This window comes from Leuresthes tenuis, unplaced genomic scaffold (genome assembly GCF_036924035.1).
Source record: "Leuresthes tenuis unplaced genomic scaffold, fLeuTen1.0.hap1 SCAF_19, whole genome shotgun sequence".
In the NCBI taxonomy this organism is placed as follows: Eukaryota; Metazoa; Chordata; class Actinopteri; order Atheriniformes; family Atherinopsidae; genus Leuresthes; species Leuresthes tenuis.
In genome coordinates, this window is record NW_027325373.1 from 9,257,039 (window position 1) to 9,283,347 (window position 26,309).

Genomic DNA, 26,309 nt, shown 5'->3' on the forward strand with positions numbered 1-26,309 from the left:
TTGTGAAAAGTGGTTCCACTTGGCTCATCTGGTTGAAGCTTGCACCTGACTTTGTTATATGAAAGCTTTATCCAATCACCTGCAATTGTCTTACATAAACAGCTCACTCACAGCGAGGCCTAATAAGGATGAGGCAAGGAGAGGGATAGTCAAGTGACACTCAAGTGTGGGACTAGTGTTTAAGACCACCCATGGGACTGCTGTTGTTCACTATTTTTTTCAATTACACAATAAAATTAGGTTAAGACTGTCAGTAAAAAGTATGTGGTTGGGGTTAAGCATTAGAATATTGATGAAAAGTAAGTAAAAGTTTAGAGTGGCAACAGTTTGAGTGAACTGCTCAACTAACAGGTTTACTTATTTCACTTCTCAGATATATAATTTACCAGGTTAAGATTTTTTGTGTCATTTGATTTATTGGGAAGCTTTCATTTTCTGTCTTAAGTGAAAATCTTATTATGTTTTGAGTCATGTTTACGTAGAAATTCTGAACAAAATTCACAACATTTCAGGAACCGTAAAGTTCAAAACTGAGCTTTTGTCTCACAGGAATTACTTTACCTCATTATTCAACACTTTGGCCAGTTAGTACATGAACATCTGAAAGGATAACATATATCTGACGCAGAAATAGCAGAGAAAGTATGTCCCCTTAGATTTTTCATGGTATTCTATTGACTAAGCAACTCTATCAAGTTTATCTCGTTCACTTTTCTTTCTTTAAATTTCTTTTTCAGTTTAATATATCAGTTACCTTTAAATAAGAAACCAAGTTTTTTTTATCAATGTTGCAACCACCTTGATCTAGAATTGGTACCAAGAGATTATTGGTACTTCCAGTGAGATTATAAGCATATGGGACTTAAATTTATAAGACTTATCTTAACATTTATCAGACGTACGCAGTTTTTATCATGTATTTATTCTTTGGCCACAAAACAGGAGGGTCTCTTGAGACGTTCACCTCCTTGAGATCTTTTAAGGTGCATCCACAGACGGTAGCTGTAATGCTGATGTTTCTGCAGAATTTAATGAGTTGATGTAAAAGTAGAAAAATAAATAAATAAAATAAAAAATACATATTTGGAATTATGTAAAAGTAATGACATGTGTGTGTTAAGAACATTCCTTTCATTATGTTTTCTCAGGTGAGCTTTTCTCTTTACACCTACGGCACAGCACATTCCTGCAGTCACACAGTCAAACCTGTTCGAACGCAGACTTATGAATTAAGTGACCTTGTCTCTTTTGGCCCACATTATCGGGACTGTGCCACTAAGACACTCCACTAATGCACACTAAGCCTCTAACACAATGACCCCAATCCCTTAAATCTGTCAACAGGGAAGCTGATGCTCCAGATTAAAAATCCAGCTGTGATGATACCGAGGGACTCTGCTCCTTTCTTCTTCATGTACTCATGCATTATTTACAGTTTAAATACCTCACTCTAAGTACTGTAGTCCTGGAAACCATTTCACTGTATCTGAATAGATTGTTGCCAAATGTAACTGGATTTAATTGGAATTACACTTTATACAGTAGTTCACCACTCAAGACAATTGCCTCTGAGTATGATTAAACAAAGAGCTTTCCCAGAAATGTGATGAAGCCAACTATCTCACATTAACTTTAACTGGTGTTCACTTTACATGACAGGGATAAAGGGATGAATCTGAGAGCAAAATGGTTTTAGAAGCTTCAGTCTTTCACTGGAATAAGCACAAGAAAAACTGTGTTACAGCATTGTTGTATTACAACTGTGTGGCTTTTTTATCCTAATCGGCATGGTGGCTAAACTTGTATTCAGAGGTCTCTGTCTTGTCTTGCTCTACAATGTAGGGATGTAGGTTTGAATCACTCCCTATCTCCAAGATGAGTTTGTTTACTCTCCTTTCCATTGGTGGAAAGATGAATCAACTGGAAAGGGGAAAGAACGTCAGGTTTGTAGGCAGAGAATTTGGGAGTAAGTTATTAAAATGGCTTTTATCAAGGTTTTAAATCCACCAGTACTGTTTGCAGAAAGTGACAATGTGTGCTGTCATGTCCACAGCAGCAAATTCCTGTTGTACATCACATCAGATTATCTAGGCTTCTTTAAGCTGCAGACATTGTTCATTCAGCACAGTTCACAGAATGTCATTTTGAACGACAGCCACCTCAGAAACACTGGATGGATAAAAAGAGAAAAAAAGAGCCATGTGTTTTCATATACAAGCATCCATCTTATACCCGTAATTCTATGGGGACAGAGTTAAGACACACAAAGCAAGAAGCACTCTTGAGCTTACTCTCACTTAGGTAGGATTTTTTCAGTGCAGAAGCACAGAATCCTAACATTGGAAGGGACATCAAACACACTGCTCTCAGAATGACATTTTGCAGAATGATGACATCAGCCTTAAATCACATTCAAGAGTGATTAAACATAATTAAATCTCTCTGATTCATGGCAAAGCTTTAGCCTGTAATCCAAACCATTTGCAGTGCTTTTCTGGGAATCACTGTACTGTTTTAAAAACAGTGACTGAATTAAATCAAATTTCAACTATAACAAATATTTGTATTTCTTTTTTATTGATAGAAACTCATAGGAAATAGACATCACATTTGGTTTGAAAGTAGGAGTGTTATTTACAGATACAGACAGTTATTTACATTTTTCATTCACACATGAAAAATGTATTGTACTGCGTCAAGAGACCAAAATTAGACAGTTTAACACGTCATACAATCAGGCCCCCAGGAGAAGCCTAAAGCCTAGGTAACCTTAAGAAAGTCCATCTCAAACTCTGCACAGACTATATTTGCATAGCATGTATTATATTTGAATAAGCATTTGGTGAAGACTGTGACAACAGATTGCTCAAAATAACTTGAAGAGTGCTGTATATTCTCTAACAAATTGCACAAGAGTCCTAAGGTATTCTCTGGAGAAGCAAAAAAAAGCTGGAAAAGAGAATGTATAAAAAGGAGATTAAGATCAATCTGTTAGAAATGTATAAATAGGTAAAATTGTATAAATATATGTATATTTACAAGATTGATTTTGTAGATTTGAAGCACGCATCAGAGGATAAAAATCAAGCAAACAGTTTTAAACTGTAAAATATAAACACAGTATCACTTTATGTTGGTTATTGTTATTGGTCGTTGGTTATTGTGGGTACACTATTACAAACTGTACTTACAAACTTGCACTGAGCACACACTTTTTTCATAAAATGTCCTTAATGTTATCTCAGTAAATACTTCCTTAACTGTTTTTTTACTTTCATCAAAAAACTAAATCCATATTTTTCCCCCTTAGACTTTACCAGAATATGCATGCTGTGTAAACATCTCTCCCTAAATCCCTTATGCAAACACCTATGCCCACCCCAAAAACTCATTGGGGCTCTCCTAAGGGTGTGACTACAGGCCATGGCATGTCAGGTAAAGGTGCCTTGGATTCAGCGGAGGCCTGTTGCTGCTGCGTTTGCTGATTGGCCCAATTTAAGTCCACACCATTCTTCTTCAGTGCATTCAAGTGCTTGATGTCCAGTGTGGTGAAGGTGGTGAACTGGACCTGATTTCTCTTACTGGTGGGGGAATGAAGCGGTTCACTGCGATGTGGTCTTGCCAGCAAGGTGGCCGAACGGTTTGCCATGGGGTTGATTGCCTTTCCTTGAAAATGATGTTGCTGGGAGCTGGTTCTGCTGCGGCCCAGGGTGGCAGTCCGTTCTGGGACTGCAGGGCCACTAACAGTGGGCAGAGTGCTCTCAAGACTGCAGTGGCCCATGGAATGATGGGACTCCAGAGGGCGATGAGGCTCACGTTTGAGCGTTGATGCTTGAGGTGGAGCACCTGTGGCGCTTGGTGCAGGAGAGCTGTGATTACCACTCCCCAGCCATACCCAATCATGCTTGTGATCCTTTGAATCTGCATTGGGTACTGGGCCTGTCTGTACAGGGGTCTTGTGATTCCGAAAACAGAGATTATATGAAGCATAATTGAGCAAAAATGCCAAGATAGCTACACAGGAAACCCCTACCAAGGAATACATGCCAATTTCCAAGTTTGACAAGGCTCTGAATGTCCTAATGAGGTCACTCTCGATTACTTTCGGTGTTTTAGATTTAGGAAGTACCTTCTTGGGTGCCTCTGCTTTAGGAATGTCATCGTTAGGAGGCAAATTAGAGTTGTCAAGCATGTTTCCATAAATTTTCTTTTGCCCATCTACCTCAATGGCAACACTCATTGTTGGCTTGGCAGAGTTCACCTGTGTATTTAAGTCTGGTTTGATCATAGCTGTAGGGTTTGCCATGCTAATGATGCTAAAGGTGGTCCCTCTTATTTCTTTGGCTGTTCCAATTTTCACAACATGTGGCTGCACATTTCTAGTTGAAGAGGGTGTAGAAGTTGTAGCCTCTGCTACAATGGACTTCTGGTCGAGTACTGTGCTTCTGAGCAGCCTTTTATCTAGGACTGTGGCAGCACTCTGTGATGACACTATTGTTTTAAGTTCATCCACCACTTCTGATGTATTGCCATCCATATTTTTGCTTCTGTCAGAAACTCTGATACTCTGGAAGTTTGTCTTGAGAAGCCCTGCACCCACAGCCAACTTGCTTTTCCTCTTAGACTTCTGGCATTCCTCACAGATCCTCAGCTCAACCCTCACTAACTTTCCCCGGCCCTCACCTTCACCTTGAGCAACTAGAAATGTGGACTGTGGCGTGCGGCGAACTGTGGCCACCCTCTCATCTGGGATAGAGACCGTGAGGGAGTAGATACTGCGGTCAAACAGCTCGAGTGGAGCGACCGCACCATCACTAAACTGAACCCAGCAACTGACTACTGCTTCCTGTGAAAGAAAGAGAGAAAGACAGAAGGTCAGAGATGTGATAACTGCATAATACAGAGTTCATGAGTAGAAAAGCAGGTCAGACAACATGCAGAAAATCAATATTCTCCCCTTGCCTTCACCAGGGGCTATATTCCCATGACTACTATCAACACTGTATTGCTTATATTAATCTCTTCATTGTGCATAGTATCAAGTAATACATTTAAATCAATTAACTTTGTTTTGTCAATATTTCATACATTACAAATACTATGAACATATTTAAAGACTTTACTAAAAGTCAATCAAAAAAGAACAAAAAAGAAACAAGGGTCACATTCAGAACACAATTAGCCAGTCAAATCACATTAATACACAATGACCCATTTCCTGTGGCTAATATGAGCCACTGGGTCGCCAAAGACCTAACCTATATTTTGCATTTGAATACAAATTATAAATCGCCTCGAGCAGAACATTAACAGCTTGCCATCACAGGCACAATTGGCTGGTCATCTGCACTGGCATGATTCGAACATTTTGTTATTGACATGGACAGAGCAGCACTAGCGGTGCGCTGGAGGTAAAGTGAGCTGTTGTCCAGCAGCTATTGACCACCTAATTGCTGCTCCATGCCCGCGACAGGGTGCTGTTTTAAAACGGGCAAGCTGCCATGGTTAAATTTGTGCATGAGCTTTTAAAATGATCATCTGTGCACTCTGTCTGCCTCGTCTTGTTCTCTCACACAGCATGGCAACGGCACATGACAGACCGGACTGTGAACATAATGAGCTCACATTCAGAGAAGCAAAGACGTAGCACAAATATCACAACACCCCTAAGGTCTTTGTTGAGTGAACCTGCTCTGCAGGTGAATTGTTAAAGTTCAAATACATTTCTGTAGAGTTGAAGGACATTATGCTGTTTTTATAAAATGAAGAGGATACGATAATAACATTGTGTATTGTGCATTGAAAAATCTTTCATTTCTTTCATTTGTCTCAATTCGAAAACAATTGAAACATTAGTGGAAACACATTTTTTTTCTGATTTGGGTCCTTCAATTCTTGTGTCCTTGTTAGAAAAATCGTGAAGTCATGAGTCTAATTTTGAGAAAAAACAGTCCTTCAAAACCATGAGGTGCTGCTCTGCTTTCACACAGATATGTGACAGACTTGTATTCCAGCTTTTTCATTACAGGTGAACAGAACTGCAAAATAGGACTTAGAAGGATGATTAGCAACTCTCAATTTCCTTAAAAAGAAACTAAGTTCACCTATTGTCTAGATGCTGCTTTTCTCCCCTGCCTACAAACAACAAAAGCTGCTATGCATGGAATTTCCTTCAGCCACCTCAATAATTTCTCCTTTCTTTTCAGAATCTCTTGATTTCTTGCAGGACCGCTTGCTATGTTAAACTGAACATAGTGATGTTCAGCTATTTTGGCCAAAATGTTTTTGGCCAAGCAGGTGTGTAAAATAAAAATTTAATCTGTCTTACAAAATAACCAGCCTACATGCAAATCTTTGACCATTCCTGTTGTCTCATGTGGACTATGGTCATTCTATGCACTAAGATGATATCCTAATACAGATGTGCAGGGACTGATTTCAAATGAAGGAGTAAAACAAATTTTGCAACATTTTTCTATTATGGAAGCAAACAATTGTATTTATATTCCAGGTCTGTGAACATGCTAATGTTACCTGTGTTGTTGCTTTATAATGCATGCATCCCACTGAGCCTTTTATGGCTGATAAGTATTAAAAAGATGGAAAATATCAGTGGAGGAATGCTTGTGGCTTACTTTAAAATTCAACCTTTCAAAACCATTTAGTATTGCACATCAGCTAAATCTCATTGCTGAACAAACCAAACCAAAACAATTAACTGAAAGTGGAGCCCTCCAAGCAATAGTAAGAACTCACACAGCTCTTTGTCTCAGGAAAGGCCAAACAATGTGTTCTCTGGGATGCATTTCAGCTGAAAGATGTGGTTAATTCTGGGAGAAAATCTGGAAGTTTGCTCACTCTGAACTGCTGGACAAAGAGTCACATGTACTAACATGAGTAAAATCTAGGTAAATGGGTAAAATCTCTCAAAAAGCCCTGTCTATGGGGAAGACAGTGACAGATATTCCCATGGTAGTCAATTTTCCACAGAAGTGGGTCATGAAGAGGAGGTGTAGACTTAGTGGTTTAAAGAACCTAGGTGTAGTTTTTCATCAGATGCTAAACTGACAAAAATGTGAGCTTCAACATCTCATCTTCATATCAGTAAATTTGTGTCTGAAACAAAGTCAATGGTCCTTCATGATATATGCAGGGCATCTAAAACTGAGAACAGTAACTGTAAAACTAGCAGGCATGGAAAGACACAAGTACCATATTCACATCTGAGTTGTGCCTCACACTTTTATGCTTTGTGTGTCATAATTTTCCAGTTACTTACCTGTTTGAGCTGTGTGATCACCTCCCGTGTGGTTGCCGTGGCAACGACAGCCCTGTTGCTCCCTGGACTGAGTTGAAGGGACAGAGACAGGCCAGAAACCAAGTGCACCCCCAGCTCTGTCACACTCACTTTGTCATCCAGCACCCTGATTCTCCTCTCAGCCAGCACCGATGACGTCACAGGGGACAACACCTGCAAGCAGTTCATTCTCATCTAAAAAAACTGCAGATAAATATAGATTTATACTGCGAAAACCACACACAAACACACACAGAGACACAGCTCATGACTCACCTGCACAGTGGTGGTGCCTACCGCTCGTCCTTGGAGTACCATCCCATCCTGCACTCTGGCTATATCAGGATTTTCTACTTTCAGAGAATAGCGCACAAGATTGGTCACATCCACCTATCAATCAAGATAAAAAAAAGCTAATTAAGTTGTACTTAATACTTGGCAATATCCCACACTGTAAGATCATCAGCCTGTAATGCGGCTGCAGGATTATTATGGTTTCAGTGTAATTAAAACACATTAAACTGTATGTTTCGATTATTACAGCTTGAGCCTTAAGAATGGAGATGCCAAACCTCGTCAATCCTGCTGGCAAGCAGCAGCACATGAATTTAATTTGTTTTTACCTGCCAGTCAGAACCAAGAAAGTACTCGACAGGCTCTCTCCCTGTAAGCAGGTCTGGCAGCAGTTCAGTGTCAGCCTTGGCCACAAAGGGTGTGAGCACTCTCAGTGTGGAGTGCTGGTACTGCAGCATGCAGCCCCTGCCCTTCCTCATCTCCTCCTCTTCGTCACTGTCCCATGTAGACCTGGCACACAAAGAAAAAAGAAAACAAAATTACGCACATACTTTTTGCTAGGAGTTATATCACATTGACATACATTTTTTTTACTTTCAGACTGGAAGAAGTAGACACTTCATGTGTTGCCATGCAATCACTCCAAGTCCTATTCCAGCAACCACTGTGTTTTTCTTGCAGGTACCGCCAGGCTGGCTATCTCCTACTGCTTCTGGTATTTTCCAAAGAACAACACAACAAAAAGAAGCAGTTCATCTGTAAACTCCTGGAAGAAAAATAGTAAAAACCTGCAGCGTTATTATTGCTGCTACAGAGGCATACGCACGGGTTGCTCTTTTCCTCTAAATGAATTTAAGTTAAAGTAACCAATATCCCACGCCTGAGTGGTTTGTTTGTGGGTGATGGAGGTTAAGCTGTGAACCCCATGGCAATGATCATATAATTATCATAAGCACAGCTGGTCTCTCACACAGTGCACTTCAGGTGTGCCGGAGGGCTGGTGGAAATGTTTTTACACTGCAGGCAGAAAGCTCCCGTCAAGAGTTACAGTTCAAATAAACATCATTATTATATAGCCTAAGGTCATAGCTTAACATGTGATGGGAATGCTTCTTGAATTAATCAGCGTGACTCAACATCAGACACCAAAGTAAATTTTTGCTGATTCCTGTTGTATAATTCCTGAAGATTACCAATATTGTAACAGCTTTCCACCTGCAGAGAATAAACACTACTTATTTCAGGTTCTATCTGTTCATTTGTTTTTTATTTGTCTTTAGGTCAATTCAAATTGTCATCAAAAGCACAGCAAAAGTGTTTTTATTTTATGTCATTTTAAATCAATCATTTCCGAACTTAAACAGTTTCATGTGTATTATGTTTGTATCACTTTTTTCAGTTATTCCACTGTTTCATAAGATCTTTTCTAGATTTGCCAGGTTGCTAATCAGCATCAATAAACACATTATCATTACACAAAATGCGATAATTTGCTGGAGTTTGTTTGAACTTTAATTAAAACCCAGTTTTGATGACTGGCAAGTTTCAGTTCTTCTGAAACTTGCCAGTCATCATTTAGTTCAATTAACGGTCCACGTAACAACATGGAAACTGTTCATGAGTATTGTAAGGAAACTAAATTGAATTAAACAGAATTTTTTTTCCTCTCTTGTGTCACAAATCTTAACACACAATATGTCTAACGTTAGAGAAAATTCAGTTCTTCTCTCAAAATAGACAGAAATTGAACATTTCTGACCTACAGTCTGTTTGTATCTGCAGCTGGGTATTGAGTTTTGGGGTAACGGCAGTCCGTCAGACACCCATTATCAGTTAGTATTGATTGTGAAAATAATGACTTTACTGTACATATTGAGTGAACCCCTACTAACTTTTATCTCCAGGGCAACTGTGTTGCCTCTTCACTTGCCTATCCTCTAATGCACCAAACACAGATCTACTACATAGAGGCATGTGACAAAGTTAGAGCACAGCATGAAAATCATTTGGACATTTTTTTAAATATTTGGAGATTCAATCCTCTTTGATACAGTGTAGATAAGCGGGGCATAGTTAAACAACATAATACTTATTCTTTCAATCAACTTCAATAGGACTCATAGTTGAATCCCTGACTGCAATCAGCAGCAAAAAATCATGTTTAATTAGTCTGTCCAGTACATAGCCAAGTCGTTGCACATGTTACTTTGTATCCTCAATGCCTGAAAGTATTTCTGTGTGTTGTAAGAATGGATGGCAACATTACAAAGTGGTGAAGCTTTTCTTTGGCATGTGTTACCAGCTTATAATAACAAAATGCAGCTGATTAAATAACAGTTATATAATATAGGAATTACCTCACTGTTATTTTCTTATCTATATTATATATATTAGTATCTAATATCTTTGCATTCCCCATTACATCCCACATTTTTGCACTTGGTTATAATTATGGTCAGGTTTATTAATACACTGCTTCATGACATTAAAGTTGACATGTTGATAAGAAAAACACAAAAATGCTAACAATAGGGGCTGTCTGAGTGAGAGTGGATCATTTTTCCAAGTGATAGGTGTTATTTGTTCATCCAAACTATGAACAAGACTACAAACTGTTAGATGTATTTGTATATGTGTGGGTTTAACACCTTATTTATACAGGCACCATTTCACACACGATAAAGTATTTTCTTTGTCAAATGTGTGAAAAGACTCACCGAAGACACACCTCCCAGTATAATGCAAACAAGTAGAACCCCACCACTTACTAATAAAACAGGTTACGAAGTTCATCAATGATCTTTCTACCATAGTGTGAACAAAAAATTTATTTATTAACCTAGAGAATGAAAGTTTGTGGAGCTTAAATTAGCTTTACATTCAGATGGTAAATATAGTGTGGAATTCTGAAGACTCGACTAAGACTTGACAAAGTTACTAACCAATTGTGCTTTTCTAGTATAGGTGTCAATGACAATAAATTAGCTTCTGTTTTCTAAACCTAATAGAACAGTTTAAACCATTCGTAGTGTCATATCTCAAGTGGCATCCTCATCATCAAGGTAACAGAACCTCAAACTACAACAGATATTTCACACTGCAGCTGATCAGGTCTTACTTTCTGTTGCCAGTTGTAACAGGGACCCTCCATCCTTTGATCTGGCTCAGCTCTGGGTCAGCCACATCGATGAGCAGGGGCAGGCGAGGCATCCATACACTCATCTCCAGCTGCGCATTCAGGAAACCATAAGTAAAGTTGAGCATCACCCTGCTTTTTCCATTTGTCTCCTTTCCATTCACGTAAACATAGTTGCAGCGCTCTGATACCTAGAAAGATGATTTAAAGAAAAGAGAGAAAGAAAAACATCTTAATATTCAGTAAAGTGATGTAAAAAAATTAATAGGATGCACTTGACTAAACATAGTGCTAGACTGTTGTGTGTTTCTTTTAGAACAAGTTTTTCTAGGTGTACGCCATCAGAGGTGAAGGTCATGACAAACACGACTGGCTTGTATGAAAAAATGGAAAGCAAAGATAGGGGGGGCATTTTTTAATACAATCGAAAACAATACATGCAAAAACATATTTTTTATCAACTTTTAAGACCTGGCCATGAATCTCAGTGTGTTTCTTTTCATGTCTTGTAAATTCACAACTGATGGTGAAGGTAAATTAGCTCTTCCTCACGGTTGTTCCTGTGGTGCTATACTGTAGGTGAAAGCATTGTAATCCCCACCAGCGAGAGCAATGAGGTGAGACACAGCAGTTGGTGTGTTTTATTCTAGATTGGAGGCCTATCTCTACTGCCGCCTCACTTATCTTAACAAACCAGTGGTTCCACTGGGGTAATTGGAGAGCACTAGACTGGAGAATAGAGTGTGGCACTGGAAAGATGGAAGTGGAAAGGGGAAGGGGAAAAAACCAATGAAAAGAAGCAGAAGGAGGGAATAGCTTATAAGAATAGTCAAGCTGAACATGTGTGGAAATATATATCAAACAGTACCCACTATCGAAAGACCTTTTCCCATCACAGTGACAGGTCCACACCAGTCTCTGATGTCTTGGGAAGCTCCTCAATGCAACTATGCAGTATATTCAGAGTCTTCAAAAAACATACTTCCTGCAATACCCTTTTTCATGGGCATGTTATAGAAATGAAAATGTGCCATCTTGAAACATCAATAACCAGTGGCTATGCATGTTTTAGTCAATTAGAAATACTTGACATCACAGCTTCCCGATTTGCAGCTTCCTTTTTCGTTTTTAACAAATTTATTCTTTTTTCTCCCACTCCCTGTTTCTGCTGTCCTCCATTCAGAGTAAAAATCTGGTAACAGATGGATGAAACGTGTTTGGAATGTGTTGTCCATACACAACATATTTAGCTTATTGTCAAAGTTACATAGTTAATACAAAACATATTACAAAGTTTAAAGTTATGCAGACTTGATTTTCCAGGGTATGAGCTAGAAGAGGAGAGAAAATACATAAATATAAAACAAACACACAGTAAACAATAATCTAAAAAAAAACTAATTTGCGAGGAGTATTTTGTCTAATTTAGTTATATGTTTTGTTTGAGGTGGAGGCGGTACAATATACAATTAAAGCAGATTAACAGTTATCTGCTTTTTGATGAATGGAGATCAATTACTGTATGAAGCAGAGTCGCAGGAAAACTGCACTTAAAAATCTAAAAGATGGATTGGAAATGGCTGTTGAAAATCAAAACTTACATAAGAAGTGGTTTCATTTGCATTAGTGTATTACAAAACTTATGCAACGGAGAAACTGATAGTAAATTGGTACAGAAACCTGGCACTGTATTTAAGAAACCCTGGAGCAAAAATCATTAAAAGCATCATTACCAATAAACTCCAAAGTTATTGGTTCAGCCTTCAGTACTGGGGTAACTAGGAAAATACATTTCCTGTTTATTACTGCTCCATTGATGGTTTCCTGTTTCTAATATAAGACTTCTGTCTGTGGCAATTTTTTTTTTCTGTTTCCAGTTCAACTACATCTTTCTTATCAGAGGCAGAGTGTGTCTGGCTTGTGTGGCTCTTTTTCTTTCTCGAAGTGCAGCACACAGAGATGCACCACAGACCTTGTTGTCAGCGCCTGATTGTCATTCCCTAAGGATAGCCCCAGGCCCAGTTGGCCACAAATGTGAACTGCAGATTAACTGCAAAATTCAAACATCATAGACTGATAGACTGATAGTATATTTTTACTGCTGCTGCTTTTTGAAGTAATTATTCCCGATATAACGTATGCAGAGCTGCAGTGAATAAGCTGACGGGGCAGATGTGTACCATGTTTTACTATGAGTGCATCAATTTGTTTGGGTAAGAGTGACTGTTATGATAGCCGTCAAACTCACCTTCACTGAGAGAAATACTGAAAATTGGCTAAACTGGTTAAGATTGAAATTGTCTGACAATGTGCTACTTTGGCTCTGGTGTAGCCAAATATAGCCTAATCTTGTAACAATGACTCACCTAAACTTCAGAATAACATTCTACCATACAGTATGATATACATACACACAACTATATGTATCATGCACAGTTTTCAGTTGCAAAATTAAAACCACCTGCCTCATACTGTGTAAGTCTCCATGGTTTTGGCTAAACTTGGGAACCTGTTGGAGCATATGGATGACAGATTTTGTAAGGAGTCCTGTGTTACTAAGTTTTATTGGGGTTTTTTTTGTGTTGCAAAAAAAACAATAAAACTCTCATGGTCTTAAATTGGCTTGGAGCTGACTCTTCATCTTTTTTCTTCTTTTAGTAAACAAGGATCTATGAATATGCTAATTGGCCCTGCCCACATCTCCGCCTGCCAGCAACTGACGCTCGCCTTCCCTTTTTACTTTAACACTGTGTACATTTTGCTATCTTTAGCACTTCTAATATTGTGGTAATTCGGACTTAAATGTTGAAACCAGAATGTGATTCTCAAGAGGGAGCTAAATCTTACAAGATCAAATGCAAGTGAAAGCATCTGGATGGAAATGTCTTCACTCCCACAGATTTTCAGCAGTATTAGAATGGTACTGCTTGTAGGAAGTGATCTTCTGGCTCCCAGCAGACAAGCTCACATGTTATCAGACAAAAGCTTGACTTGGAGGTCCTGGTTCATTTTGATAAAAAGTAGACTTGCGAGAGTTCCCTGTGAAGGGCTAAGGAAAGTGAGCTAAGATAGTTGTAGGCTCCCATAGCTCTGGATTTCCTGACTTGCTCTGCAGGGAGCTAGCCAAGAGCTTGCTCAGCTCTGGATCTCCAGAGCCATAAGAATATCTTTCCTTGGAGTTGCTCATTCACCTGTGAGCTGGTTCAACTAGCCAGAGCTAGTTCCAGAAGTTCCTATCATTTGCCTGTGTGCTACCTCCAGGTTCCCCCAAATCTGGTGATATTATTCTAGTCTACACAGAACATAGTTTGACCTCATCTTTCTGGGGTATAGGTAGTGCTCTGGATATTTAAAGCAGAAGTCCACAACCTTAGCACTGATGACTTATCATGATTATGCCTTGTAACACATAAAAAACATCTTTCAGACAAAACGATAAGGTTAAAAGCTTGACACAACTTTCAGTTTCGGATCGCTAGTTACCTGTTTTTTGTATCTATGTGCATATATGTATTCATACTGCCCAGTTTTCTTTAATCTTTGCCTGATCGTTATTTCACTTGCCCTGTTGTGTTCCATTAGTTTGATTCTTTTTGTATACCTATTTTAGTGTACTTGCAGCACTTTGACCTTTTGCAGTGCATAGGATTACAGAAGTCTTTTTGTTCTTCATCTAGCTGTGTTCCTGTATTTTGGTTCTATAGTCAAGCGACTCACGACAAGAACACATATTCAAGGCCACATTCCCCAGTTTAACAGTGCTATTCAATTCCACTTTCAGTGATTTTCATTTGTGCAGCTTATCACTGCGTACACTATATTAGTGTTCCTGTTTTTTTTATCTACTACATTATGATAGGATTTTTCAATGGTTTTATTCACCAATAAAAGCTTCTTCAAAACAAATCCAACCTGCAAGCACATTTCAGTATTTAAATTTTGTTTCATACATACAAAAGTCTTATGTTAGCATGTTCCTAAATCCGAAAGGCTGTGAACTGCATATGAATGAATCCCTGATACAAATTCAGCCTAAACACTGAGTCTGTGGCTTTAAGCTTTAACTTTATCTGTTGGTGGCATTACTCTAATAGAGGTCAGTGACCACAGGAAACATAAGAGGCCATTCAGAGTCACAATAATAACTGGATTAAGTTCCTCTACTGATACAGAAAATCATTACAAACACTACTCTACTTCTCTTCGGCTCTTTTGTCACTCACTTAAGTAACACACAGCTAGAAAGCTAGTTGTTGGGAGTGCTGTCATATGGAAACTAATAGAAATCTTGGCCTAGGAACACAGGATGTGATAGAGGCATACATCTGAATGAACCAGATTAATCACTGGAGTTATAGAAGTAAGAATGTATTAATTAGTTCTCAATTGTATTCAAATTGTAATCAAAACAGCTACACAACTGCTTCGATTTTCCATGTGGTATAAAAACTGCTTTTATTTAATTGAGTACACATTCTGAAAGTACATTTTTGTTATTTTAATGTAGGGCTGGCATATATCAGTCCAGGCTGATCAAGCCTTTTGCTTTCGCGACTTACCTTGACTACATCTTCATCTGTAGACCGACAACTGGTGTAGTTTGTCACATCGGTGAGTGAACCGTTGTCTTCAACAGCGAAAGTTTTCACAGGGACTGTAACCATTTTACCAGTCAGCACGGCAGTATTCAAGATATCTGTGGTCTGGACAGAGATAAATACACACAAGGATCCAATTAGTTGCTAAAGAGACACATTTGCATTTGCTGTTGTGTACAAGCAAACGTAAAGAAACTTTGGGCTGTTTTGGTCAAAATTGACTTTATAGGAGTGTTCTTATTTTTTGAGGAAAGTTTGGAGATCACTGGCCGAGATTAGCGTAGTTTGATTGCTGAATATTGGCTGTTACGCACCTTTGTATTCACACTGCCTTTGCAGAAGCAATAAAAAAACTTTCAATCTTAATTCTATTAATTGGTTGCATCTGTGAAGGTGTGGATATATGACATAAATGGTGAGACCTACTGTCAACTGCTAGAAAAAAAAAATGATAAACTCATCCATCCTATGTCAGTTATATCATCAACCCTTTTATGTGGGAACCAAAACCTCTTCTCATTGTGTTTCTTATTCACATGAAATATGAACGCTTTTGACTCTTCAATCACAATGAGGATATCAGGGTTAATGTGGAGGTTTAGTGTCATGTCTGGCTGAGGATCGACTCATTGATCTCCCCTTTGGAGGACAACCACTTAACCATCTGAGCTCCTGTTCACAGTGAGAGGGAGCTAGAGACTATTGCAGCTACCACGGTGCAAGAGGCAGGGCACACACCATTGACAGACTGCCAGTGCATCACAGATCAAACACAGAGACAACCACATACACTCATACACATTTAGAATCTCCAGTTAATGTAACACGCATGTTTTTTTTGACTATTTCAAAAAGTATGCGCACCTGGAGAAAACCCCATCAGACATAGGAAGAATATGGAAACTCCCCACATCTGCCAGTGTTTGAACCTTCCTGCTATGACTCAACAGTACTAACCACCAAGTAGAAATTAAATTGGAAGTTATATGTATGTAAGTGCTATTGAAGTTGATAGTTTCTGCCATGAACATGAGAAAAAAGTCATATTAAGAAAATATCCTTTGAAGACATGATACGAATTGTTCTCTAAACTTTTAAACCTTATTTATGGGTTAATATTGGACCTACTAAATGTCTCCATTAGACTTCCACATACATTTGCTTATATTAGGAGAATGATCTTCATCACAAAAAAATTTGTCTCATGTAATTAGTTATTAACTGATTTCCAAAAATGGTCAAAAGACAAATGTGCATGTGTGTTGGGATTTTGTTCTTTCCATAATTCTTAAAGAAGTCATCGTAGGGCACCAAAAGAACCCTAAAATCTTAAAACTGAAAAAATAAATGACAGTAATCATAATTGCCTTCAGTGACTTTTGTCCTTCTTGTATCATTAAAGTAAGATATGAAGGCTCTAATTAAAATGGTGATTAGTGTGTTAACAGAACTTTGCTAATTGAACATTTGTTCAAGGTTTGACTTCAAAAACAAAGTTTAGTTGCTTTCTTTTTTGTCTCGGCTACGCAAGTAAGGATGAGCAGCAGATAGATGAGAGATGAATAATAGACCAAAGTATTCAAAACACCACCAAACATCATCACGATTGTTAGTTTGCAAAACTGATAAATTTGAATTAGTTAACGCCACTGATACAACATTCACATATAAAGTGGACAGATGTGCTAAAAACTAAAACTAAAATATTTATTAATAAAATGTAAGTCTGGCACCCACAAACGTACTTGAAATGAAAATAGTCTTCATCTATTTGGTTTAGAGCGGCGGTATTGGTCACACTTGCACCTACAGTACACCAAATTATGTTTCCAATCTTCGAGCCCATCATTCAAGTATCATTGCACATCTCTGTCAAAGCTGAGCAGCAGCGTACACATGCTATAACTTGGAGCTTATATGTTCCACTATAACTACACATTCAGCTTTGACTTACAGCTTTTCTCCATTTCCAAGATATTTTATTAAATGTCGTTTTAAAGGTAGTGAGAGTGTGCGCGCAAAGCTTCGACTGATTCAATTATTCTTTCGTTGTTGTTGTTGTTTTTGTCCTTCATCCTCGTACCAAAGTACCGGTCGGTGCTCGGCAGATGTTCGCTGGCAGCATCACATTTTGAACTCTGTCGGCTTGACAGCTGCTGACCGCGATTCCAAAAGGACATGCTCTAGTTCGGAAAGCCACACTGACCCAAACATAAGCCACTGGATCAGGGGTAACAGAAAATCAGGAAGCAATCACAGCACTCTTTAGTGATGCCAGTATCGCATTGAGAAAACTTCACATCCCATGTTTCTGCAAGCTCTGCAGTAATCTGGTTGGCAGTGATCGAGTTAAGCTCAAGCAATTAGGTTCCATTTGAAATGTTCCTCTTTGCTCAAAACAGTATTTGATTTACACTAGGCAGAAAAGCTTAGAGTTGTTTGTTCATTAATACATTTTCCAAAAGGGTAATGTACAGGTAAATGAGACTGCAACTATGTTGCAGAAAGGTCAGAATATCAAACACACAATCTTGTTGCTGCCGGCCATTTCAATAGTCTTTCAATAGTCCCATAATGAATGTAACTTTTCAACAAGAGTTCAGCTCTCTGTTGCAGTGGTGGTGACCTATAAATGCAATACAAGAAAAAGAAGCTACTCTCCTCAACTGTTTCTTGTAAATGACTGAGATGAAAGACATGTGCTCCCAGATGGCCATTTTATTTATGTTGACTATTGCACCGTGAAATAGATTTGTGAATTTCCTGTTAAGGACAGATATGAATCCAACTGCAATTTCTAAATATTTTGCCACAAATAATCCCAGACAAGTACTCAAAGCAGCGAGCACCATGATTAACACTTATGGTCACAGGGAAGTGTCTATAACAATGTTGGATAGAAGGTAAAAAAATAGATAAACAGAAAAGTTTGGTGACAAAAGGTGACTTGCTGACAGTTCCTCTTGAAACTAGATTTTTTTTCTCAACATTTCTCTCCAAAAAACTTCTGCCCTTTTCTTGTCATTAAAGTACAGTATCATTTACTATTTGTAATCCTAATTAGTGAGTGAGCAGAACTTTGAGTGTACATTTACCTAATGAGGCTGTTGATGACAGACTTTTGACACTTTCAGAGAACAGTAAAAAAAAAGACAGAATTATGTCTGTGCATGTAACCCCAAAATATGTGGCACTATTCTCGACAGCCAAGACAGCTCTGTTACAGAACTGCTCTGTGGAGGTACAAATTTTTGCCTGCACATGCACTCCCCTTCTACATTTCTCAAGCTGCATAATATTATCATTTATAGTTTTTTTTGTGTGTTTAAAGAAAAAGCTGTACTTACAGTATTCAAATGAGCAACTCATTATTTAAGAAGGCACTGCAGCTCTTGCATAGCAGCTTGCTTAATACCACTGCTGTGTTCCTCTGTTGTTGAATGACGAGTCTGGGAACAACTATTATAGTACAGCTCCATACTGCTCCCCATTTGTGGGAGGTAAACAGAATCGTAAATGGTTTTAGATAAATTAATGCTATTTCAAAAAATACCAATTAAGTTAGTTAAGTAGTTCCAAGATGAAGGTGGGGTGGAGATACAAGGTTTTGCAAACAGTTTGAGGATCCATTGTAACAAGATTAAATCGCAAGCTTTTTTGATTCTTCTCTTGGGATTGTCATCTGTGGAACTACACATAGATGCAAAGAGTGACCAATAGAACAGATTTGTGAAAAAAATGTAAACGATAATTGTGCTCTCAACAGATTGCATTTATTTTTAATCTGTCATCTAAATGGAACTTCCTTTTTATCTGGCACATTGGAAAGATTTCTGAGATACTTCCTCAGTTTTCCCTGCCTTGAATCTGACAGATGTATCCCTTCGATAAAGGTACAGTTCTCACCATGACCAGAGGGGCCAGTCCCACAAAGTCTTTCTGGGTGGTGTAGATCCGTATATAGCCCACATCCTTGATATTCCCTGGCAACTCCAGACGCCAGGAGATGGACTGACTCTCAACCTGTTCTGAAACATTTTTTGGTGCAAAGTCCAGCTGTAACACTTCTAGAAGACCCCTGTGTGGAGAGAAATTGTAAAATTAAAAGATGGTTAAACAAGTAAAAAATGTTTTGCTGAGTATCTGTAGCTTTAATGGTTTGGAATACAATTTTCCATTAGTTTTGCTTAAAAGCTTGCATATATATATATATATATATATATATATATATATATATATATATATATATATAAAATAATAATAAAAACAGTATTCCTAATAAAAGATGTCAAGTGTAATGTAATGTGATGTGTTCTGGTGTGGTGTTTAGTCTGTGGTGTAAAAAATGTGGTAAAAATCTTTTATGAAAGGGACTAGGAATGCTGGTAAAAGCTACCTGTAGACTTTTTAAAAAAAAAAGTAAAGACAACACACAAGAGGTCTCATTTAAATCCAGAGGTGGAAGAATAAGGTGTGAGAGTGCAGAGGGAAGATACGATGAGCAGTCAGCCAAGCATTCTGGTCAAAGGATTGTCAAAGAAATGGTATGTGATGTTATTTGATGCTGGGGTGTGTAGGCATACCTGTCAGTAAGAACAGATCAAAGGAATAATAGAGCTGGTGTGAAAATAGCTGAGGCACTTTGAAGTGGAGCAAAACTTTGCATCGATCCACACAATAAACCTCAATTTGGCTGAAACTCACATTTAAAAAGAATCAGATCAATGGAAACAAGGACTGATCATAGAAGTTTGTAAGTCCAAAAAATTTACCCAAAGGCCAATTGTGGCACAGTAATCATGTGTGTGACCCTCTGCATTTCATACAAATGAATAGACACACAAGAATACACTTTTTTTAAACACTTGCTAAGGATTACAAGTATTGACAAAGGACAAATGAAAGTGTGCCAACAGCCAATGCTTTAAGCTGTAGGCAAGCAATTCAGAGAATTCACTTAAGACTAATTTCCTGTGCAGCATAAAATTTTTAATAGAGATACGGGGTCATGCAGGTTTGTTAGACGCAAAACATGTAGACCCTAAAGACCAAACCAGTGTAGCAGTTACAGCTATTTCCTTTCAGAATGAAAAGATGGAAATCCTGTGAAATAGGACTATTTGTTCTGAAAAGAGAAGCAAGACTGGAAACTGGAGTAACAATTTCCTAAGACATAAATTGTAGCTTTTATAATTGACTTTTCTGCTTTTTGGGGACTCACTGGCTGGTGGATGCAGCTTCATCTTTACTCAACCATGGCGTGACATGAATATTTGAAACGATAATCAGCTCTGAACGTTGAAGAAAATGTTACACATGAGTCGGAAAATAAAACACGATAGAATGAAAAAATCAGCAACACTTAGGAACTGATGTCTCAGCCATACTTTAATACGGCTCTTGTCTTCCTGTATTTTCCTGTGAATAAAATGGACTCAAACAGATTTAAAATGGATTGAAATGATTTACACTAAAAATAATGCCAGTGTGTATCTGAGAGAAACAGAGGAGCAAAGAGGGGGTTAATGCCTCTATTTCCTGAAAATCCATCTATTATCACCTCAAAGCACAGCGGTGGGAGTGTGTATATGTGTGTGCATGCATGCTTGTCTCATATCTGTGACCCCTGACGGAAGCTCAGTACATGGGACACAACTTGAAATATCTCTGCTTCCTAATCTGCATTTCTCAACGTGCAAGCACTTAAGCCTGGATAACGTAGCCGTGATTATGGATGATTACGGATATGTGGGTCGGACGGATGGCGGGTAGTGTGTGTCTGTGTGGGCAGGAGGTTGCTGGGCAGAGGTGGCTGCTGTGTGTGTCACCAGTGTCAGCATCAGGCATTACTGATGTAATCAGTTTGTGCGGACCAAGTAAAGAGGCAAAGGAAGTGCTATGAAATTAACGTATTCATCAAACCACAGAAAGCAGAGGAGCAGCAATTGACCTCTTTCACTACTACTGCTTTAATAATTCATATATTCAAGTTTCGAATCAATTTATAGAGTAAAACATCAGAGAATTGATATAACCTAGAGGACTAAAGCTAAAACTTTGATTTTCCTCAGTGAATCTTTGAGTGAAATAACTGATTAACTTAAAACAAATCAAACATCCTGCAATAAAAAAATGGGGAGATAGTTTGGTACAAACATGGGCACAAAGCTATTGATTCTATTATTTTTTTTCTATTCTTGACCACTATTTTCTTTACTTAATCATGTTCATTTGTTTGTCTACGTGACCTTATTTCTGATGAAAATTATTTAGAAAAATACCAGAAATTAATTTAAAACCAGACAGAAAAAAATGCATGGATAGAGGATTAAAAGGTTGGTTCTAGATTGGATCAGCGGATGGAGGGCTGCAGTGACGCAGGAGAGATGCTTTGCTGAGATATGTAGTCACACAGTTAGATGCTTCAGAGTAAAACATAAATTAGCAACACTAACTGGGTTGATATCATCCAGTGTGGCTGTGGTTCTGAGGAAGAGTTGATCATTTAATATCTAGGAGGTCAAGGAACATCTACACTTTCCTGAATTTAGTTAGATAAACAGCAAATAAGCACAGCACGCAAAGAATGGTTAGTGGTTAGTAATAAACATCCACAAAAAAAGGTATTACAAAATGTATTTCAATAATTTTCAGTTAAAAGAAGTGTAAAAAGATAAAAAGGATAGACAGGATAAAAATTCACCCAATAAACACGCATCAATGAACATGCCTCATGTGGAATCTCAGTTTGTTGGTGTTTTCAAAGAAAACCAAATAAAAGACATGAAAATCCACTTGATTGGCTGCTGGATGAAATAAAAGTCATCAATGAAAAAGGAACAGATGGATCCACCCACATAAAAGTTCCCATATCAGATTTTATTTGCTGATTTTATTTACAGAAAATAAAATCTTATACAAGAGGGGGTTAGTTTAAACAACACATGGATGTTTCCAAGTGGCCTGAGGGTCCTTTAGGTTTAAATTAAATGCTTGACTTGACCTGGGGTGATACAGCAAGCAGGGGAAGTCAAATCCAAACAGACACGATAGTGAAGTGTTTTGTTTTCAGGTGCTCTTTTACTCTAACAGCCCAAAGACATGCATGCCAGTTTATTAGTGATTCTTCATTTACTTTAAGTGGGATTGTGAATGGCTGTCTGTGTGTCTGTGTTAGCCCTTTGTGGACTAGTCACCTGTCCAGAATGTTGCCCAACACTTGCCAAATGTCAGCTAGGACAGGGTCCAGATCAAACCCCATACAACAGTGATCAGGACAAAGCGGCATAGAACATGTTTGGATCAAATTCATTCCCTTAAGTGTGGGCTAATTGTTTGGGGTGTCTGTGTGGTTTATGTGTGGTGATTGGTATATTCCTTTTGAGTTTTTTTACTGTTTAGCTTAAAAGATGGATTCTTGCACAACACACAAGTCAGGTGGGTCAGGTTCACAGCTGTAGCATACCCTGGGAACTTAATATTCAGATTGGCTTCCAAGGTGCAGGAATAGATTGGCAATTTAGTGTAGTTGCTGTGTCTGATTTTCACTACTTGATTATCTTGGCCACTAGCTTTAACAAGAATTTTTCATCGCAAAATCAATGAAAAAAAAAAATAAATTGGAATTTGAGTGTTTTTATTTTTTTATCAGCTGAGATCAAATCATGAAAATATGTGTATGAAAGTTACATTAATATTTCTTTCTTATATACCTATAATTTATTATTTGGCTATGATCATCAGTACCAGTATATCACAACACCTGGAGGAAATAACTCAGCGTAGGTATAATACAAAAACAACCCACTGACGCAGATGCCAGTTCAGACACTAAATCAAATTTGCATCTTGCTCAAATTGAGGTAATTACACATGGTATGTTTTTAGCTCAGATGACCATTCTCATCTTAAACTGACCTTAATCCTCAAACCCAAAACCTGACAAAATCAGGCAACAATTACTGGACCACAGCTGGCTTACCAAATATGATCCTATGCCACAACAAAGCCAAGCAAACAGAGACTGTGGCCTCCGTCAACTGATTCACCTGGTCATCTGTTGGTCAATTAAAAACTTCTACATTTTACTCTCTGGAGTGTTTAACAAAAAACGGATATACAAAATAAGCAGTCTGATGGTCTTTATGAGCATGGAGGCTTGGGAAACAGTCTGGGAAAAATTAGTCGACAGGGTTACATGCGGAATTGAGTCCAGCTGCTGTAATAACTCGACTGGACCAATTGACTGGACCAATGTCTTTGTCCCAATATTCATGCACGGGAGTGGATTCGAGTTATCAACCTAAGCTTGTCAGAAGCTGTGTGAGCAAATATTCAAGTGATCCTGCCACTTCTATTTCTCTGTGCCAGAGATCATTGCACATGTAAGTATAGCCAAATTCACTGCACAGATGTTGTCTTCAAGTAATGTGAAAAATTACTTTTTTTCAGATGACGCTGAGGTTATAAAATCATGACTTTATTAGAGCAGAGCAACAGTTTGGAGATACTTTGAGCAACCATGGGTTGAAAGGTAGTCTCAATGGGGTCATATTCAATCACGACTTCTGATGTGTTTAGCCGTCTGACAAAAGAAACTGAAAAAGATGTCAATAAGAACAGCTTTATTAGGAATTTGGCTACATGAATGAATATTGAATGAATATTGGTCCCTTCCCTTTTTAACAAAAATAATCACCCCTAATTGAAATCCAACCAAAAGAAAATAAGCTGTTTACTTTCAATTTTTATTAGAATGTATGTCACCACAACCGGGGTAGAAATGTCAATATGCTTGTTGCTTTTGATTTAATCTTTTCAGTTTGCAGTGTTTTTATTCACTCATTGTCACTCAGTGTGTCTAAATGGAGATTTGTTTTCCAGTTATGCCAGTCTCATTCATATTCCGGCTGTAATGTTTACTTGAAACACAGAAATGTTTGGCTATGCATTGAAGACCCCACACTGACTTAATAATCAGTGGCGGGCATTAAATGTCTGTAGGGGTGGTCAGTCAGTTCTTTATGGCTGTACTTTGTTTGTGTTGTTTTACTTTTTTATCAAAAGAACAGAATTCTCATACAAATTTTTGGAGATCCAGCGATACTTACTTACTGTGCAGAACAGAACACATTCTTTGATTCAGACTAAAGCATGATTGTGGGCTCTTGATATTCCACAGAAAGTACCATTAGTTATTACTTTTCCTCTGGAATAAAAAAGTTTTTTCCGAGTAGCTTATCCCTTACCTTTATGGCCGGAGCAGACATTTCTGAAATCTCATGCATACAAGGCCACATGAGACATTAAGGATTAAGGATATCTAAAAGATAAGGATAGTTTTGTGTGTGTGTAAAGAAAACATGTTTTTGAAGGAGGCTGGTGAAAACATACATACTCCTAACATGATGCATAACAGTATGTGAAATGGACTGACCTTTTAGCAGTGATAGACACTTTCCTGTGGCAAACTACAGAGACGGTGTTGGGAGTTGCTCCTCTGCCAGGCTCCACCACAATGTCCCACAGTGCTGAGTCACTTGGCCGGGCTGCGCTGAAGGACAACCCTGTCTTTACTGCTGCCCTGCAATGAATACACATACACAAAGTGCAGTTAATACAAGTTGAGACTAAAGAAGGCCTTGTGCTGGGTAATCTTTTATTATCAACAAATGTTTAATTATGCTAGCACAAGAACACTCTGTAACTCCCTACACAGAAATGCTGTAGCAAATTCAATCTCATAAACACTGTTTGCCTTCTCTTTGTATCTGTTTTCTGTACAATGTGTTTCCCTCTCTAATTACTTGTGTGTTTTGTGTGTTTAGCTGTTCATGTGTCTAACGAGGTGGGTCGCAGACAGACGGATGTGTTGCAGGGTGCCCACCGACTGAGAATCAGCGGGAGTACTTAATTCCCTTTGGCCTAGGGGAGAACAGGGAATCAGTTAATCAGATGTCTGATACAGAGACACACAGAACTCTGATAGGAGACATAGAGCACTATTAATAATGTGACTAGACCAGACAGTCCTGCAAATCCAACACTCATCATGGGCTTTTTTGTTTTGTCCTTCTCATAAATTGCTGCATCTGTTGGGATTATAGAGCTTTTACCTAAGTCATAAGCTTGAAAAGTTACACAAAAGAAGTGAAATATTTCTCCCCAACAGGTAAAGCGCAGGTATTGACTTTGTTTGCACTTACTAACATATACTAAACTAGTTAGTGGGAGCCTTGTGTGTTCCCCCAGCAGGACTTTTTTTCAAGGCAAGGATTCAAAGAGGTGCAATAGCCATTATTCACTCAATGCTAGCTCAGAAGCATAGTCTTGCGATCTGTGAATACAGATGGGGGATGTTTGAAGTCTCCCTTGTGACAACAGGAAGTATAAGACTTGAAGAAATATCTAAATATATTACTAAATATATATACTTTATTCACCTGTCCCATTCGTAAGGACGAAAGATTAACATTCAACTTATGCCAAAAAAGTTTTAGCATCTACTGTCTCAGAGAAACAACAAGCTTTTTTTTTTGCTGCAGACTGTTAAAGAAAATTAAAATTGATACATGGGAACCCATGCAAACACAGGCTTGCACACACAAATCTAACAGTGCTAAAATTAGAGCCAATAGCAGTTTGCATATCATTAAATCTAACACATCAACTACAAAAGCCACTCCTAATACAATATAAAGTGCATATAACTTGCACACACACATTAACTGGAATTTTGTCTTTAAGCAAACTAAAAAGCAGACAATTCAGCCTCTGTAGGATGTGGAGTCTCTGTAGATCAAACTCCTTTTTGCCAGAGGCAAAATCTCCAAGTTTTAATTTAGAAATATGAGTGTTGAAAGCAATAAATATCAAAACAGATTAAAGCAGACCAATTGGCATACAAATAAAAAAACACAGATTCTAATATCTCACTTTAATTCAGTTCACGGAAATTTTATCCTGAAATGAAAATCTATTTTTT

At 38.1% G+C, this 26,309-nt stretch overlaps 1 protein-coding gene across 1 annotated transcript in view; it reads right to left on the reverse strand.

Annotated features, from left to right (window-relative positions):
• Nucleotides 1-3,138: 3,138 nt before the first annotated feature.
• The window catches only part of LOC140277176 (transmembrane protein 132D-like), a 31,335-nt gene continuing 8,164 nt past the window's right edge, over nt 3,139-26,309 (reverse strand). The window contains exons 3-10 of the mRNA XM_072372101.1: nt 24,762-24,908; nt 19,232-19,403; nt 15,287-15,430; nt 10,710-10,918; nt 7,921-8,101; nt 7,574-7,687; nt 7,280-7,471; nt 3,139-4,846 (exon numbers count right to left, since the gene is read on the reverse strand). Of these exons, the coding sequence (XP_072228202.1) occupies nt 3,389-4,846; nt 7,280-7,471; nt 7,574-7,687; nt 7,921-8,101; nt 10,710-10,918; nt 15,287-15,430; nt 19,232-19,403; nt 24,762-24,908 (2,617 nt within the window). The 3' untranslated portion in view covers nt 3,139-3,388. The remainder of the gene's footprint in view (nt 4,847-7,279; nt 7,472-7,573; nt 7,688-7,920; nt 8,102-10,709; nt 10,919-15,286; nt 15,431-19,231; nt 19,404-24,761; nt 24,909-26,309) is intronic.